General features: G+C 52.6%; 6 protein-coding genes across 6 annotated transcripts; 4 read left to right on the forward strand and 2 right to left on the reverse strand.

Moving 5' to 3' along the window:
- Positions 1-1,070: 1,070 nt before the first annotated feature.
- On the forward strand, positions 1,071-4,252 carry BDR25DRAFT_249687 (amidase signature enzyme). The gene is made up of 6 exons (XM_033686026.1): positions 1,071-1,903; positions 1,958-2,005; positions 2,058-2,632; positions 2,745-2,871; positions 2,952-3,071; positions 3,195-4,252. Exons 1-6 carry the CDS (start codon positions 1,483-1,485, stop codon positions 3,794-3,796), a joined length of 1,893 nt encoding a protein of 630 aa, XP_033554441.1. The 5' UTR covers positions 1,071-1,482; the 3' UTR covers positions 3,797-4,252.
- A 393-nt stretch (positions 4,253-4,645) lies between these two features.
- BDR25DRAFT_274865 (WD40 repeat-like protein) lies at positions 4,646-7,213 on the reverse strand. The gene is made up of 3 exons (XM_033687443.1): positions 6,991-7,213; positions 6,665-6,780; positions 4,646-6,611 (listed from the first exon to the last, which is right to left on the reverse strand). Exons 1-3 carry the CDS (start codon positions 7,049-7,051, stop codon positions 4,830-4,832), a joined length of 1,959 nt encoding a protein of 652 aa, XP_033554442.1. The 5' UTR covers positions 7,052-7,213; the 3' UTR covers positions 4,646-4,829.
- An 863-nt stretch (positions 7,214-8,076) lies between these two features.
- BDR25DRAFT_299489 (uncharacterized protein) lies at positions 8,077-10,052 on the forward strand. The gene is made up of 3 exons (XM_033689165.1): positions 8,077-8,564; positions 8,618-8,658; positions 8,705-10,052. Exons 1-3 carry the CDS (start codon positions 8,324-8,326, stop codon positions 9,962-9,964), a joined length of 1,542 nt encoding a protein of 513 aa, XP_033554443.1. The 5' UTR covers positions 8,077-8,323; the 3' UTR covers positions 9,965-10,052.
- Positions 10,053-10,147: 95 nt separating this feature from the next.
- On the reverse strand, positions 10,148-12,395 carry BDR25DRAFT_330334 (TMP-TENI-domain-containing protein). Its single transcript, XM_033692523.1, has 2 exons — positions 12,000-12,395; positions 10,148-11,942 (listed from the first exon to the last, which is right to left on the reverse strand). The coding sequence occupies exons 1-2, from the start codon at positions 12,106-12,108 to the stop codon at positions 10,381-10,383; spliced, it is 1,671 nt and encodes a 556-aa protein (XP_033554444.1). The 5' UTR covers positions 12,109-12,395; the 3' UTR covers positions 10,148-10,380.
- A 976-nt stretch (positions 12,396-13,371) lies between these two features.
- Positions 13,372-14,690, forward strand: BDR25DRAFT_207000 (putative eukaryotic translation initiation factor 5; the record flags this gene model as incomplete). Its single annotated transcript, XM_033684511.1, has 2 exons — positions 13,372-13,528; positions 13,582-14,690. 2 exons carry the CDS (start codon positions 13,372-13,374, stop codon positions 14,688-14,690), a joined length of 1,266 nt encoding a protein of 421 aa, XP_033554445.1.
- A 772-nt stretch (positions 14,691-15,462) lies between these two features.
- On the forward strand, positions 15,463-17,232 carry BDR25DRAFT_274875 (DUF914-domain-containing protein). Its single transcript, XM_033687444.1, has 3 exons — positions 15,463-15,933; positions 16,011-16,258; positions 16,319-17,232. Exons 1-3 carry the CDS (start codon positions 15,660-15,662, stop codon positions 17,042-17,044), a joined length of 1,248 nt encoding a protein of 415 aa, XP_033554446.1. The 5' UTR covers positions 15,463-15,659; the 3' UTR covers positions 17,045-17,232.
- The last annotated feature ends 56 nt before the right edge of the window (positions 17,233-17,288 follow it).

Genomic DNA, 17,288 nt, shown 5'->3' on the forward strand with positions numbered 1-17,288 from the left:
TTATCGTCCAGGGGCACAAAGAAGATGGTTTTGGGCTTCGAGAAGCGCCCAGGCCATCTTCCATAGCAGATCAGTGCCTCTTGCAGCCATTAGCAAAGGCACGCTTCTCTACAAATATTTCGCCGACATTCTGCATGGCGAAAGGGCTATCGATAGTGCGATATGACGCCGTCCGCATGTTAATCAGTAAACCGCGCGCTTGGGAATCGCCCTACGAGAAGCTCACCTTCAGAAGCCGATCCCCGCAAGACTGCAGCTCATCGTCGGTCCGTCGGATACCATACCTGCAACAACGAAGGGTAAACGGGATGCTGGGGACGCTAGACAGGGAGGGAAGAACATATGACCGCCCAGTCTTGATGCTCGGCTCTGGCGAGCAGAAAAACCATATGGGAAATCCCAAAAGTCCACCTGACACGCACTACGGCTCATTTCCCAACCCACGATACAGAAGCCCAGGAAGGTCGTGGTGAGACCTTTGGATCGTCTTACCAGACAAGGAGGGCGAATTTTGCCAGTGCGCAAAAGGAGAACCTGGTCACGATAACAACACCAGCCTACCAACCTCATCCTGCACGGATCCTACCGAGAACGTGATGTGTTACAAACATCAAACTGGGGAAGGAGAGAGCGAAGAAAGCTGATACCTGCAGTCAGATCGTGTCAGCGTCTCAGGTCGCTCAGTTATATGATATCTGCAGAAGTACCTAGCCCACGATTGCTGAGCTAGAGCAAAGGGAAGACGAAGTGAATGCCATAATATTTTGAGCGGATTCGCGCGACACGACTTCTGAATGTCACCTCTCCTGCGGCGTAGAGACTGGGAGGGGCTGCAACCACCTCGCTGCTCTCTTGGTAGCCGAGTACGTGAGCAAAGCCCTCTAACGCTCCCTGCGGCTTTCCGCCCCGGATAAAAGTGCTTGGTGTTGCCCAAGAACGATCACGGTCATAGTAGCTCTCAGCTTCTTACGAATCACGTATGAGCAATACTGGCAATCTTCGGCGGCACTTCTCATTATTGGACGGAGCACCTTCATCGCAAATGCTGAGAGCCACGCCGAAGCCACCAACAGTCGACCGAAATCCCTTGTCCTGAGGACGGCACCCCTGACCGAAAACACGTTGTCAGTCAACTTAGAGAGAGGATTATAGGCGAAACCGAAAGCCACAGAATCAGGCCTGTACAAGGCCTCGAGCGTCCTGCAGGTAATACCGAAGACTTCTTATTTAGGATGCTCCCACCTCTGGGTCCTGTCAAGGACCCGCCATTACTACTATCTTGCTACTCCGTCAAGCTTCTGTGTGCTGCTGTTCAGTTCACAAGCGCAGGTTTACCATTTTGCTTTTTCTCACCGTCTCCGCCTCAGCCTTAAACTCTATTTCCCCACAGCACGAGTTCAGTGCGCGCGATCCCGCTCCCGCCGCCATCGGATTGGGCGCGACGCCACCCCAGCCCGACGTGATTGTCATCACAGCAAACGAATGTTTCGATACATCAAGTCTGCTCTGGCTCCAAACATCGAGCCAGAGCTCCCTCACAATTACCTAGCTCATATCAATGCTAGAAAGCTCTCTTTCGCGTCCTCGAGCGAGGTTTCGCTCCCGGACATTGATCCTCTCGTAATTTCGGCTTATGAGCTCTCAGAAATGCTAAATGCTGGGGCTATCACGAGTGTTGAGATTGTGGAGTCTTATTTGTATCAGATCGAACAGCACAATCGGCGGGGCCGACAGCTGCGAGCTTTGATATCAGTAGCACCGAGGCATGAGCTTCTTAGGATAGCAAGGCGGCTAGATGACGAGAGGTTGAAAGGGAAGCGGAGAGGGCCGTTGCATGGAATTCCCATCGTTTTAAAAGATAACATCATGACTGACGCCAATCTGGGGATGGACACCACCGTTGGTAAGTAAAATATTCAATCGCATACACATGGCAATAGCTAACATTGCTGTGCAGGATCATACGCCTTTGTAGGATGCATACCGAAGAAAAACGCCACAATAGGTAAACAGCTAGATTCGACATTCTTTCGCAGTACACGATTAACGATAACCAGTTGACCGTCTAATACGGAGGGGCCTGATAATCCTAGGCAAAACGAACCTCACTGAATTCTGCGGTCTTAAGAATCCTTCAATGCCTCCAGGCTGGTCTGCCGTTGGTGGCCAATGCCAATCCCCATACGTCGCGCGACACATCGCAAAGAAGAAGCTTCACTGGGAACTGTCTGCTCCAGGAGGTTCATCAACCGGCTCGGCCGTAAGCGTAGCATCGGGATTCAGTACACTGGCCATCGGTACGGATACCATTGGCTCACTGATCACTCCTGCGAACAGAGCTGCACTCTACGCGTTGAAGCCTACTGTTGGCGAAATACCTATGGATGGAATATTCACTCTTAGCAAGACGTTTGATTCCGTTGGCGGCATGGCGAAATCAGCGAAAGATCTTGTCGCACTCCTAGACGCAATGATGCTTCCCACAAGCAGAGAAACCAGCACACCAGTCCCTAAAACTTGCTTCCGGATCAAGGAAGAGTGGGGGAACCTAAGGATAGGCTTTACCGAACCGACGATTTGGAAGTCGTGGCGGAAGAGCGGACGGATCAACGCGGATGCCGAGCGCTTTATGGTGAGTCCGAATTTGGCATTTGTTTGTTATTTTGGTTTCAGGGCGCAAGATATTGGGAAATTGATTGACAAGGGTACCTTACTGCTGAGCTCGGACTGACATGGGCGTACAGGTACAGAAATACGAGATGGTGGTCCAGTCGCTGATTGAGATGGGTGTTGACATCGTGTACCCCGTTGAGTTACCGTCACAGTCGAGTTTGAATTTGGAGGGAAAGAATACTTTTGAGCCGATCGTTTGTAAGTCTCCTAAATTTGGCCTGCGCTATGACGCACGACCTGTGGTGGTAGTTATGTGTTAACTGACTGATTGGATATAGACCAAGAATTTAAAGAATCCCTAGGAGAGTTCATTCGCCAGTTCAAAATCACAAAAGTACACTCGTTAGCTGAAATTATAAATTTCAATCTTGAACATCCAGAACTCACTCTCCCGCCTTGTACGTCTTACTGATTCCTGCCTCCCTGCCTGTGGCTCACGGCCTCCCGTTACCTTTCTCGTTCCCCATTTATCACTAGTATTTTTAAACTCCAAGTTTGGGCATAACCACTGACGGCCTTAGCCTGTCCACACCAAAACGACCTCATGGCCGCTCTCGGCTCCTCCACACCCCGCGAAACCATCACCGCAGCCCGCCAACACCTCAGACTGGCTGGCGGCCAAGAAGGTCTCGACCACCTCTTCTCCTCCCTCCAACTCGATGTAATCGTCTCCCCTGGCGACGCAGCGCTCTCCTCCCTTGCCGCCGCCGCCGGCTACCCAACAGCCGCATGCCCTCTCTCAGCGCTCAAACTCAACGGCCAGCCGTTCGGCCTCACGCTAACCTCCCCTCCACACACCGAACACCTTCTCCTCCACTTCCTAACCGCCTACGAAGTTACCTTCCCACCTCGCGCGTTGCCGTTACCGCTATCTAGCGTCCCACTGCAAGATCCTAATCCAGAGCCCTTGCCCGATAAACCGATAATCGATCTCATTCTGCATGAGTGGGACACGAGAAGGTTTAGCTGCTCGGCGGACGCTTTGGCGGATTGGTTGAATGCTAGGTGGAGGAAGAGTGGGTATGAGTTGAGTGCCGAGACGATTTGTGAGGTTTTGAGGAGTAATGGTAGGATTGCTTTTAGGGGGTTGGGGGATGATGCCGAGGGCGCTTTTGCGAGATAACGTGTCGTTGTGGGTATGGGATAGGCGTCTGCTGAGGTAAGGCACGTGATAGTGTGCTGTATAGTGGGAATTCGGACATGGAAAGGCGGCGAAATGCCCTGGTCGAAGACATTGGCAACTTTCTTTCAACCAGCCAGATCTTCTGAAGCCTTGGCTGGAAAGCTGTTGACAGTGTGCATGTGTGGAGGGTATGTAAACTGGAACCGCTTGGGGGGTCTTGTGCTTTTGCCTCACTCTTCTTCGTCTTCTTCTCCTTTTTTTGTTGGCTGGCTTTGCATGGTGCTGGGGGTATGGTTTGCATGATATCCACTCGTTTTCTGGTTAGCATTTCCTTGGAAGTCTTGGGAAAGCAGCGGAATTAGCAACATGGACGGTTACGATGGTTGGGGGTTCCGCTGATAATGAAGGCTAGCAGGAGCACGCGGAATCCCTACAGAAACGATGCAATGACTTCTGTACCAAGTATCACAGAATCTGATCCTTATAAGATTGCTACATCCGTTGCAGTATCTATCGTGGGTTAAAAGTCCTTACCGCTTGTAGCAATGTTGATACCAGAGTAACACCTGCTGCATCCTGTCACCTTACATAGAGAATAACAGGTGGTGATATACGACGGAGAGTTGCACTCCGTTGGCTTTCTCCCTTACTCCAGCAAGAGGGTCAATAGATGGACTTTCGTTTGGTTATATTCTACGTTATGTGATAACATATGCTTTCGACACTTCTGACCTCACTCTTCCCCTTCCTACAAACATGCAGTTTCAGCTTAAGGAGAGACCATTGCCGAGATCAGAATATCTGTTACGTTTTAGGCACTAGCGAAAATTTTGAAGTACTTACAAGGCCAGCATGAGATAGCATTCCTCTACTTTCTAGTTACAATTACATCCGAATGCCCGAACAAAAGGGTATTGATCCGCCAAATTGGCCGTCCAGTTAGTGTGCGTCCCGTAAACTCCCAAGCACCGAGCTATGCCCTGAAAAGTCCTACCTATGCTTTAGGATAACAACATTGACTTCATTTGGGTTTTCATCTCGCCCGTCGATACTTCCCCTGCCTCATTTGCTCCTTCAGACTGTCCTGCTGACTCGGCAACGGTGCTCGCTTCCTCACGCCTCCGCTTCCACTCTCTCCGTTCGCAGATCCTCCACCGTTCGGCGCAGCTACAGCAACACTCATAGCACTCCCTGGAAGCGGTGGAACGAATCCTGCAGGGGGCGGGGGAAAGCCTGGTGGAAGTGTCATTCCAGGTGGTGGTGGCGGAATACCTGGAGGAATACCCGGCGGAAACGGGAAGTTCGGCGGAATGGGCGGCGGGAACTGACCAGTCGCGGCGTTAGGGAGAGGTAGAGGAGGAGGAGGAGGGGGGGGAATTGTGCCAGACGCCAACATCTCCACAAGTCTACCTGGGTCAATGCCCTCGAACGGATTCCTGCCAGGAGGGAACCCTGGAAATGGCCCCGGCGGTGGCGGCAAGCCCGTGGGCAGCATGGGCAGCGGAGGATGGCTAGGCGGCATTGGTGGAGGTGCACCCCCAATCCCTGGAAGCGCGCTACTAGTTCCGTCGTTTGCGGGAGTGATGCCAGGAAGGGTGAGGCCAGGGGGAAGAAGTGGTACACCTGAATTCTTGGAGGGCATCTTTTGATCAACGAGGCCCTCGGCTTCATCCTCGGCTTCCTGTTCTTCTTCGTCACGCTGCTGCCTTCGACCTTGACCGCGATCGTAGGTACCTTGGGCTTCCGCTGCTGTCTGACCAATATGATACCGATCGCTAAAGCAGGCGGTATCGCCCGGTCGTGCGCGTCCCCAGAAGCGCGTAACACGGTCGTTAGAGCCAGACGCTAGGAGATGGCCAAGCGGGTGATAGTCAAGAGTCCAGACAGTGAAATCGTGGGCATAGTTAATGCTATGGGCTGGATAGATGGACTGGATGGGAGCTTTCTTGGGGTTCGGGTCATCATACACCGACAGAGTGTGCGGGGCGCCCGGAGGAGGGTTCTGCTCGTTCAAAAGATAGTGTTTGATACTCCCGTCGACACCACCCGTCGAGAGTAGGTTGCGGTGCTGAGGATGCCAGGCCATGGTGATGATGTCCTTTTCGTTTCCCTTGAGGAGGAGCACATCGCGCATCATTCGGATGTCAAAGATACGGGCTGTATGGTCACGAGCACAGGTGGCGAGCATATCAGGGTGTGTAGGACAGAACAGCGTCTTTGCAATGGTGTTTTTGTGGCCATGCAATGTCTCCAGACAGCGGCCGGTCCTAGGATCCCACAGCTTGATAGTGTGGTCTTTGGAGCCGGATACAAGTAGTCCCTTGGAAGGATGCCAGTCGACAGACTTGACTTCCCAGGAGTGTCCCGTCAAAGTGGAGTGCTCATCGCCAGTGGTGAAGTCCCAGATCTTGAGGGTAGCATCATCTGCACATGTGACGAATTTAGCGTCAGTAGGGGCGATGGCCAGACCACGGACTGCTTGGTCGTGGGCTTGGAACTCCTTGACATTGTTGAAGTTGGGCAGCCAGTACTTGACAATGCCATTCTGATCTGCCGAGAGGAGCCAATCGTCGGTGTGGGTGTAGACGGCGGCGCGGACGGCAGATTCGTGAGCTTGCATGATGGTCTCGAAGTTGAAGCCTTGGCCATTCCACAGTGTAAACTCTCCACTGGTGGAGCCTGTGAGCAGACGCCGACCTTCGGGCGTCCATTTGACCACATTGATCGGGTGCTTGACCTTGTTCAGCGACGAGTGGAGCGCCTTGACGGGGATGGAGTCGGCGGCGCTAGTGATGCGGCCGGCGGGAGGTACCATCTGCAATGCGTTAGACAGCAGATACTGCAGACGGCCGTGATTGCAAAACGTACATCAACGATATAGCTAGGACTCGGACGCTCGATCTCAGGCGGGGAGATGTGTTTGTACTGCGGGCGCCGATTGCGCGTCCATTGGACAGTCGTCGAGCCGTAATCCGTGACGGGTCCTGAATCATCCATGTCAGCCAGTGTCAGCCAGTTTTCCATATAGCTGCTCCTGCTCGTTGTCCCTCTTCCTCCCGCTGGCCCCACGGCATTGTGATCATTGCTACGGCGATGGAGGGCTGAGTGTTCTGGGCAGAGGACGACAGAAAGAAAAGGAACTCGGTTTGCGCGGGAGTGCTTCACTTGATTGGAAGGGATGATTTATTACTCACGCTTCGGTCGAGGACGTTGGCCGCCCTCGAACTGCGGCGGATGGTATTCACCGCGCTCCATGGTGAAAGGCAGGTGCGAGAGAAGACGTGCGCTCTCAGGTAGGCAGCATGGAAGATGGAGTGCTCCTAGGCTAGCAGTTGCGGGGACGTGGCTTGTAGAGCGGCAGTGGGAGTGGGAGTGGAGTGGGGAGAGTGGAGCTTGTTGGCTGCTGCTTTGTCGAGGAGTTGAAGCTCGTCAGTCGTCAAGCCATCGCGAAACCCCCGATGAGGGCTAGCTTGGGCACTAGCCACAGAGCCACCACGGCCACAGAGCCACCACAGCCATCAACGAAATCGTTTCCGCTTTCCGCCTCACCAAATCGCGAACACAAAGTCCCCAACTTCCGGAAATAAACGTGGCAATGCTACCGAAATAAAACTTCATAAAAAAGTTGTATACAAAAGATATTTACAAGGCAAGTATTTCTATACAGAAAGAAGTCTATCTTTCTACTGTTGCCATCTCGAAACGCGCTGCTAAAGTTAGCCTAACTTTAGTGTTCTTCACAGATCGGAAACGAGTTAATTCACCCAGGTGCATGATATCGTTTCCGCTCTGCGAAGAACACCAAAGCTGGGCCAATTTCAACAGCACATTCCCATATAACTACAAAAAGAAAGCGTAACCCGGCCAGGCCACTATCTCCTAGTGCCTGTACCTCTCTATGTATCATGGCTGCCAGTCGAGGCTCCACATCAATACAACACTCTTCCGCTACACCACCACCCAAGCTTACAGAAAGATAGACTGTTGCTTATATGGAAATGATTGCCTTGCAATGCCTCTCTATGTGTAGTGTTTTCACTTAAATTTCCTTGCGTGGTGTTGCTATGTTTCTGCGCTGAAGTTGGCGACTTTAGGGTGAGGGCGTAGCGGAAACGAACAAGTGCATGCCTATGGCCGGCCACTACAATAATGCCCCAGAGCCACCACTGCCCCCAGAGCCACCAGCCACTGCGGTGAAGAGCACGGCCCAATGTGCATGCAGAATCGCAACCCCGCTACCTGCCTCCATCTCCACCAGAATCCGATAGCTGCTCCCAACACTTTTTGCCCATATCACCTAGACTAGGCCCGCCCTTTTCTAGCCATGGAATTGTGTCTCCGCTTCCGACCATCAGAGCTGCTCCCAGCGTAGCTGTTTCATCCCATCGTCCATTCCCACTACGGATCCCGTACCCCATCGCCGCAATCTGCCGTCTGCGAAATTCCTCACCCACCACATTTTTAATCCCAAACCCCATATCAGCTATTGGTCCGCCAGCTCGCACCCCCAATTGCATATCCCTCGCCATGGCGACCCTCGTCAACACTGCAATTGCCACCAGCACCGACGTGCCCAACATCAACCTCAGGGCCATGTACAATGGCGAGTCGACTCAGCCCGTTCCTAGCTCGCGCAAGCAAATGCGAGATTCCAAGTACAGACATGTCTTTGCCACACATTCGGTGGGGCGGAACTCCTGCCTCAGTCAAGACGCAGAGAAGACGCCCAACTTTGTGGGCTTTCGCAATTTGATGGTATTGGTTCTCAGTATGCTTGCCTCAAGTCGCGAAGAAGTAACTTGCGTCCTAACATGTACCTAGTCGTTTCGAACCTCAGATTGATGATTGAAAACTTTAGAAAGGTACGTCGATTGTCCCCTCTATCTCCTCCGCTGCTCATCTTTGTAGTATGGGGTTTTAATATGCATCCACTGCCACGATTACAGACGACAAGACGTGGTGTACGGCCTGCTCCTCTACCTTCTCGTCCCATGTCACCTCTTCGTCGCTTTCATAATCGAGCTGGCCGCTGCCCAGCAAGCTAGAGGTGCCCTCGCGCGCATGAAGAAGGCTGGTGACGACCATGACACCCCCACAAAGCAAGCACAAGCCCGACGAAGCTTCAATTCGACATGGCGAATTGTGGCCTTCCTCCACGGCATCAATGCTACATTCAATCTCATGATAGCTACCACCGTCGTTTACTACCACATCCACCATCCCGGCATCGGCACGCTGTGCGAGCTCCACGCCGTCATTGTCTGGCTGAAAGTATGCTCATACGCGTTCACAAACCGCGATCTTCGTCATGCTCTCTTGAACCCGAACAATTCTCAGCCACTGCCTGAGATTTATCAATCGTGTCCATACCCCAAGAATATCAACTGGCGAAACCTCTGCTACTTCTGGTGGGCCCCAACCCTCGTCTACCAGCCGGTCTATCCTCGCACCACTCACATCCGCTGGGCCTTCGTCTTCCGGCACCTCCTTGAAGTCGTGGGCCTCAGCATTGTAATCTGGATCGCATCTGCTCAGTATGCCGCGCCTTTACTCCAGAACTCGCTCGACAAGATCTTCACCCTCGACTTCGTCTCCATCGCCGAGCGCGTTATGAAGCTCTCCACCATCTCACTCTTCTGTTGGCTCTGCGGTTTCTTCGCCATCTTTCAATCTTTCCTCAACGCCCTCGCCGAAATGATGCGATTTGCTGACCGCGAGTTCTACGGCGACTGGTGGAACGTAAGCAGTATCCGCACATACTGGACCACGTGGAACAAACCCGTCACGAACTTCATGCGCCGCCACATCTACTCTCCGCTCGTCGGTCGAGGCTGTCCACCCGCCCTTGCCCAAATCATCGTCTTCCTTATCTCGGGAGCTTTGCATGAACTGCTTGTCGGGGTTCCTACACACAATGTCTTAGGCGTGGCGTTTGCGGGCATGATGTTCCAGATCCCGCTCATTGCCCTCACTGATGCGCTGCAGAAGATGAAAGGGATAAGGGGGAAGATGGCAGGCAATATGATCTTTTGGATTAGCTTTTGTTTGGTGGGCCAGCCGTTAGCGGCATTGTTGTATTTCTTTGCCTGGCAAGCCAAGTATGGGAGTGTGAGTAAAGAGTGGCAGGAGAGGGGAAGCTTGGGCATGATGCTTCTACGGAGACGCTAGAGATGTGCAAGACCCCAGGCGCGTACACTATCTGAGCAGTGGTGAGGTGTGGTGTTCTGGGACTTATTTTTGTATTTTGGGACTAGAAAAGGATGCTTAGATTAGTCTTCTTCATTGAGCGTAATTCCCAGCCATAGGAGTCTCCAATTACTATTCGTACTTGTCTTATGGTTTGCATCGTGGGAGCAAAGTTAGCTCGCTGTTGATAATCCTGATAATTTCTGCTGGAATTCCTCACACACTCCAATTCGCAGTGGCTGGATTCAAGTTTTGCGAGCTATATATATACCAACGCCTGCCTGCTCTCAGCTTTGTGGCGCAGTAGGCCGAAACTCTATTGACAACATGGAGCATTCTACGGGCCTGAAGGAGGATATATTAGAAGACTTTCTGCGCAAAGAAACCTACAGCATACCCTACAATTCCCGCAGGAGCCCACAATCTGGAATATTCTTAATGGGTTTGACTTCCATCCTGAAGGCGATATCGCTATACGCTTTGTTCATAACTTGCGTCCGAGTCTTGGACAGCTGGTCCAAGAAAGCTGGAATAAAGGTTCCTGGGCCTTGAACATCTCCTGCACCAGCCACCTGGCCTGCAACGTCGTAGTGCACGATCCCAGCCACACATGCTAGAAGCTTGTCTTCTGGATTCGCGGCCATATAAGCGGCTAGCGTGGTGCCCAGCGCACATCCACTGCCAGTGATCTCTCCAAGCAAGCTGTGTCCGTTGGAGATGCTGTAGGTGCGCATGCCGTCGCTGACAATGTCCACTTTCCCCGTCATGAGAACGACGTTTCGTTCCCGCAATGCAATTCGAGATACCAGGTAGGCTTTCTCCTCGAAGCTGAAAAGCGAGGTGCCGCTGTCGACGCCTCGTTGTTGACTGCTTTTGCTTTCGCTGTCATGCAGCACAAAACCAGAGGCTCGCGCTACAGCCATGATTTCTCGCTCGTTGCCTTTGATCAGGTCGAAGTACCCAGATGCCATCAAAAACGCGAGAGCTTCTTTTCTCGCAGCGGTTGCTCCTGCCCCAACAGGGTCAAGGACGATGGGTCCGCCGACGGAATTGTAGGCTTCTATTGCTTTTTGGTGGTTGGCTAGTGAGTCGGGGGTTGCCGTGCCCATGTTGATAACTAGTCCACCGCCGAGGCGTGCAAGGTCAGGCGCCTCGTCTCCGTTGTTAGACATTATGGGAGAGGCGCCGATGCAGAGGGCGACATTGGCGGCGAAGTTCTGGACGACGAGGTTGGTCATGTTGTGGGAGAGGGGTTTCTGGTTAGACACGGCGACTATAGCCTTGGTGGTTGCAGTGCGGATTGAGTTTATCTCATCTTGCTCGGTCTCGGGGATGGAGACGGCAGTGGTGGATTTTACTTTGAATGGGGGAGGCGTGTCCAGGAGTAGCTTGAGATGGCTGGCTGCGGCTTGAGGATGCTCAGCGGCCATGATGGCGCTCACGATGGCGACCCCATCCAGGACCTTTTGCGGCTGTGACCCAGAAGGTGGGTGCAGTTGGTAGCGTACTCGCTGGACATTGGATGCGTTGACTCCTCCAATGCAAACGGACTTGACAATTTGAGCGGCATCATCCTTTTGATGAGATAGGTAATAAAGGATCTTGCGGATACCATTGATGCCAATGATACTCTTCGTATCCTTTTTCGTTGCTGTGGCGTAGAGTGTTCCGATGCCGAGATAGTCTGCTCCAGCTTCGACGGCCACCTGAGCCTCTTTGATGGAAGAGACTGTAGCACCTATTATCTTGTCCTGGCCCAGGATTTTCCGAGCCGTTACGATATCCATGTCATCTTGGCCCAAGTGCACGCCCTCACACCCCACGGCGAGGACAACGTCTACCCGGTCATTGACAATTAGAGGAACGTTGCCCTTCTGGCATATTTTATGGAGCTCTTTTGCAGTGTGGATAAGCACACCAGTATCACTTGTTTTGTCTCTGTATTGCACTACAGTGACACCTGCATGGAATTTTAGTACTTGAGGTCGTCGGCAGGGATACAGGTGCGTTCACGTGCCTCCCGCAATTGCCTGTTCCACTACGTCGACGAGATTCCTTTCCCCAAGAATGGCCTCTGTAGAGTCTGTCACGAGATATAGCGAGTAGTCGACGAGAGGCTTCTGCATCTCTGCGCGAGAGTGATTGGGGCGAATTGGGGCGTCAGTGCCAGCCAACACGGGTGTGTCCGGTCCGACTATGATATAGAGGGGAGGGTAAGCCTACCAAGAGTTTGACGAAGGGTTTGGCGGAGCACAGACAGGGATGTCGAGGCGCAATGCTCGACGAACAGCACTGAAGGGTCTTAGAGTTGGTGATGCTGCCAGGCATCAGCACCTGAAGGACACTTGGACCTGAGGACGCTAAGAGCGTGCAGAGGGATGAGAAGGATGAGATGGAGGAAGGCGGAAGTGGCTTGGGCAGTCGGTCAGAACGAGGAGGAATGCGAGCAGAACAGTCACAGGTTGGCTAAGGGGAACAAATTGCTGCCAGCTTGCTCGGCGCGGCTGGACGGCAGAGCAGTGACGAGATGCTTCCCGCGATATGAAAATTTTACTGTCGTGAGTAGTCGGAACAACCACACTGCGTGCTCCCAAATCGCGTCAAGACGCGACGCCTTCTCCGCAGCAACTGCTTGCACAACCGCAGGCGAGTATCTGCCGGGGCCGCAAGTGTTTGAGGGCGCTCTGCCACATAGCAGAGGCGGCGGCTGTGGTTTGTGATTTGCGATTTGTGATTGCGCTTTGTTGTGTGCCGCTCGCACTCACTGCGGCTGCGTGGCCGGCCTGGTTGGGTTCCAAGGTCCGATTTTCAGAACTCCGCACCTCCCCCATAAATAATCCTCTAGCCCTCGACACTGCTCCTCCGCTCCACCACCACTGCACTCACACTTCACCCCGCCGCCGGCACCACTTCCAGTAACAAAATTCCCCGCTAGAGCCCCCAGCGGTTCTGCTTCCCTTTAGCCACCACCAAACCGTCCGTCAAAGCCCCTCCCATAGGCGTCGCAATCCTGCGGCCTGTCTCCCAACCCGCCACCTTGCCCTTGGGGACCGCTACAAGCACCAAACCATCGCCAGTCATCGACAACTGCAGTATATGTATTCGTGCCAAAGCTACGCCTTCCGACTCGACCCTCCGCCCGAGCTGCAACCATTTCGCAGGACGCGGAAACCGTGCAGTCCCCACCACTGTACCAACGGCTAGCTTGTTTCCCTGACCTCACGTCCTCCGAGATCCTCTCCCCCAGAATCCCCAGACACTGCGTCTACTGCATGTCTCTTTCCGCCATCCTCAGCGTTTCCGCTTCCCCTATACTCGTCCGCCCGCTTCTCCAAAAGTAAGCGCGCCAGCCCCATCGACTTCCTCCTCACCCTCCCCCAACAGCAACCATGGCCACCATCAATATTCGCCGCGATGTCACCGACCCCTTCTACCGCTACAAGATGGAGCGTCTGCAGTCTAAGATCGAAGGCAAGGGTAACGGCATCAAGACCGTCATTGTTAATTTGAGCAGTGTCGCCCAGTCCTTGGCCCGTCCTCCTGCATGTGAGTAACCCCCTCGCCAAGCGTTCACCTCTCACAGACTGACACGTCTCCAGATGTCATCAAGTACTTCGGCTTTGAGCTGGGCGCCCAGACCAACACCAACCCTAGCGACGATCGCTGGATCATCAACGGCGCCCACGACGCTAGCAAGCTCCAGGACTACTTGGATGGCTTCATTTCCAAATTCGTTCTCTGCAAGAAATGCAAGAACCCTGAGACCGACGTCAATATCAAAGACGGCCGCATTGTGCTGGACTGCAAGGCCTGCGGCCAGCGTACCGACGTCGATCTGCGCTTGAAGCTCAGCTCGTTCATCTTGAAGAACCAACCCAAGAAGGGAAAGAAGGACAAGTCCACAAAGAAGGCCGAGCGTCGTGCCCGCAAAGAGGCCGAGGCTCATGCCGACGAAGAGTCCCAGAACGGCGTGAGCCCTGGTGACAGTGCATCCGACCATGCCGAGGAGAACGGCGAAGTCGAGCTTGAAGCCGGCAGTGACGACGAGCTCACCCGTCAGATCAATGAGGGCGCCAAAGAAATCGATGTCGAGGACACCAAGGAGGTCCAATGGTCCGTTGATGTCTCTGAGGAGGCCGTCAAGGCTCGTGCCAAGGAGCTCCCAGATGACCTGAAGCGTGCTCTCGTCGTCGATGATGATGAAGAAGGTGCCAATGGCGAGTCTAGCGACTACGACATTTTCGGAATTTGGATCGAGAAAACCGCTGCTGACAAGGGTGGCCGCGATCACCTTGACAATGTCGATATCTATCTCAAGGCCCAGGAACTCGGTATCGAGAAGAAGCACCGAACCCTCTTTGTCCTTGCATTGACGCTCTTCGATACCAACATCGTTAAGCAGATTGAGAAGCGCGCCCCTATGCTCAAGAAGATGGTGACCTCCGAACGTCACGAGAAAGCTTTCCTTGGCGGCACCGAGAAGTATGTCGGAATCGAGAAGCCGGAGCTAATCCCCAAGGTTTCTATGATCTTAGCCAAGTACTATGAGTACGATATCATCTCGGAGGAGACCCTCAAGGCCTGGGGCTCCAAGGCCAGCAAGAAGTACGTCGACATCAAGACGAGCAAAAGCGTTCGCAAGTCGGCGGAGAAGTTCATTGTGGCGCTGAACGAGGCCGAGAGCGATGAAGAGTCTGACGAGGAGTAAAGTGCTTCGGCCCTTGTATCTCGACATTGGCTATGTGAGATCCTGCACCCAGTATCCGCGTCCAAAACTTGCACCCCGAGAACGCTTGATGGCTTAGCCGATTCTCCCCTATTATTCATGCTTCCTGCTTTCTGTTTTGCTGCCTCTTGTTTGTTCGATCACTGTCTTTTGAATGTGTTGGCGGCGTGTGGAACACCCTCCTCTCTATGTCGATGGATAAATGGCTTAATGGTTGGGTGTGGTGGATAGACGATGTTCTCCCTACTCTTACTCTGACTCCTATTTGAACAATAAAAGCTTTTACTCATATCTTTCTATGAGGCGACTGCCTGCCTTTGTGATTGATTACCTTCTTCTATATGAGTATCTAAGTACGGATTAGCTTGCACGTATCCGACGGGAGTAGTCGACGTTGCCGAGATAATCGAATCACTTGATCTGGTATCCCGAATAATCGCTTGCACGTCTCCATTCCTTTACCCTTCCACATTTTCGTTGTCAAATAGGAATTCACTTTCTCAGCCTTCTTCGTCCACCAAAAAGCAAATCCGGCATTCGCCTATCCTAGCAGCACCCAGAGCACGTTCTGCCCACAGGATCTAAGCCCCTCATTGTACTAGTGTCGGAACCGGCCTCGCATTAACCTGGTCCAGATGGGTGATCGACGTCTCGAGCTCCAACCGAACACACTCATGACCCGCCATGCCAAGCCTAAGAACTTTTCGACGCCTGGGGATAAAAAGTGGCGGACTCCCCGCTTGGGGAGAGCCTTCTCATATCTACACCTAGGTTCTTGCCTTGAAAATTTACATCGGTGAGCGACTTCTGGAGTTTTGCGCTCACCTTACTTGCGAAAAGCTCCATTCTACATTTTCTGGCAAGCTTTGGCTTCCCCACACCCCGTGATATTCGAGTTCTCGAGTCAATTGTCACCGTTAGTCGACTTGAAATCTGTCCTAGACTAACGCAATGGCTGCCACTAAAGACACGGAAGTCGTCCTGAATAAGGGCGACGACGTTGGCCCTCTCGCAAACGTCGATGCGACTCATATCCATCCAAAAGGTACGACCGTCTCCGACGCTAGCTCTGGAAATGGGCAAAACGATGGACACGGTGTTCCCGAGCTAGTTGGACAGCAAAACAGCGGGACGACCGTTGCTGAGTTGGAAGGGAAGAGTACAGGGAAGTGGTTTGCGTACGTGAAGACAAAGGACTTTTGGCTAGTCTTGTTACTTGGTCAAGGTTGGTATTCTCCTGCCTGGAATTGAGGGAGTTGATTTTTATGTATGCTTAATTGGCATGCTAATTCGCATCTTTAGTCCTGAGTATCTGTATCACATCGACGAACACGCTTTCCCAGCTACTCTCCTTGGAAAGAACGAGCATTCCTGCTTTCCAGACCTTCTTCAACTACGTTCTTTTGAACCTTATCTACACCTCATGGACAATCTACAAATATGGGTTTAAGAAGTGGGTAAATCTTCTTCTGAAAGATGGTTGGAGGTTCTTCATTCTGGCATTTATGGATGTAGAGGGAAATTACTTCACCGTTTTGGCATATCGCTATGTAAGTATCATCCACATGAATATCAGACGGAGTAGAAATTGTGCTGAACTGGCTTCGTAGACTACGATCCTTTCTGCCCAGTTAATCAATTTCTGGGCCATCGTCGTCGTCGTCATAATCTCCCTCATCTTCCTGCACGTCCGCTACCATATCACCCAATACGCCGGCATCATCCTCTGTATAGGCGGCATGGGCATCTTGTTCGGATCCGACCACATCACAGGAAACAACGTCTTCGCCGCCGCCAACCAACTCAAAGGCGACCTCTTCGCCCTCCTCGGCGCCTCCTTCTACGGCCTCTCTAACTGCTTCGAAGAATTCCTCGTCAGCAAACGCCCCATGTATGAAGTCATCGGCCAACTCGCTTTCTGGGCCATGTTGATCAACGGGGTGCAAGCTGGGATCTTCGACCGGTCCTCCTTCGCAAACGCTGTCTGGAACGCGAAAGTCGGGGGGTATATGACTGGGTATACGCTCATCCTCGCACTATTTTATTCCCTAGCGCCGCTCATGTTCAGGCTTTCTTCGGCAGCGTTTTTTAATATTTCGCTTCTGACGGGGAATTTCTGGGGCGTGGCGATTGGGGTTAAGGTGTTTCACCTGCATATCCATTGGATGTACCCCATTGCCTTTGTCTTGATTATTATAGGACATGTGTTGTATTTTTGTAGGCAAAGTATGCTGGCGGAAAGCAATAAGCCTTGGTTGGGGGAGAATCAGGAAGAAGGTATTGCGGGGATTGGAACGGCGAGGAGGAGGGTTGAGAACCCGGATGCTATTGTTTAGATCTATGTTTCTAAGGTGGGAAGGCAGTGGTCGGCTAGGGTTGATTGGCGGTTGGAGGAAGTAAACATAGCCTATAATTGGAGGAAGGGCTTTGGGTAGAATGCGATGCGAAACAGTTTGGAATACTACTAATACTGTGTGTGATATGGTGAGTAGGGATAATGTGAATGGACGCTGTTACCCTCTACTTCTGCAACGTTCTCATCCATATTTCAGGGACTATTTTGGACAAGTGAGACTGAAG

Source organism: Lindgomyces ingoldianus (genome assembly GCF_010093535.1).
Source record: "Lindgomyces ingoldianus strain ATCC 200398 unplaced genomic scaffold BDR25scaffold_1, whole genome shotgun sequence".
NCBI lineage: Eukaryota > Fungi > Ascomycota > Dothideomycetes > Pleosporales > Lindgomycetaceae > Lindgomyces > Lindgomyces ingoldianus.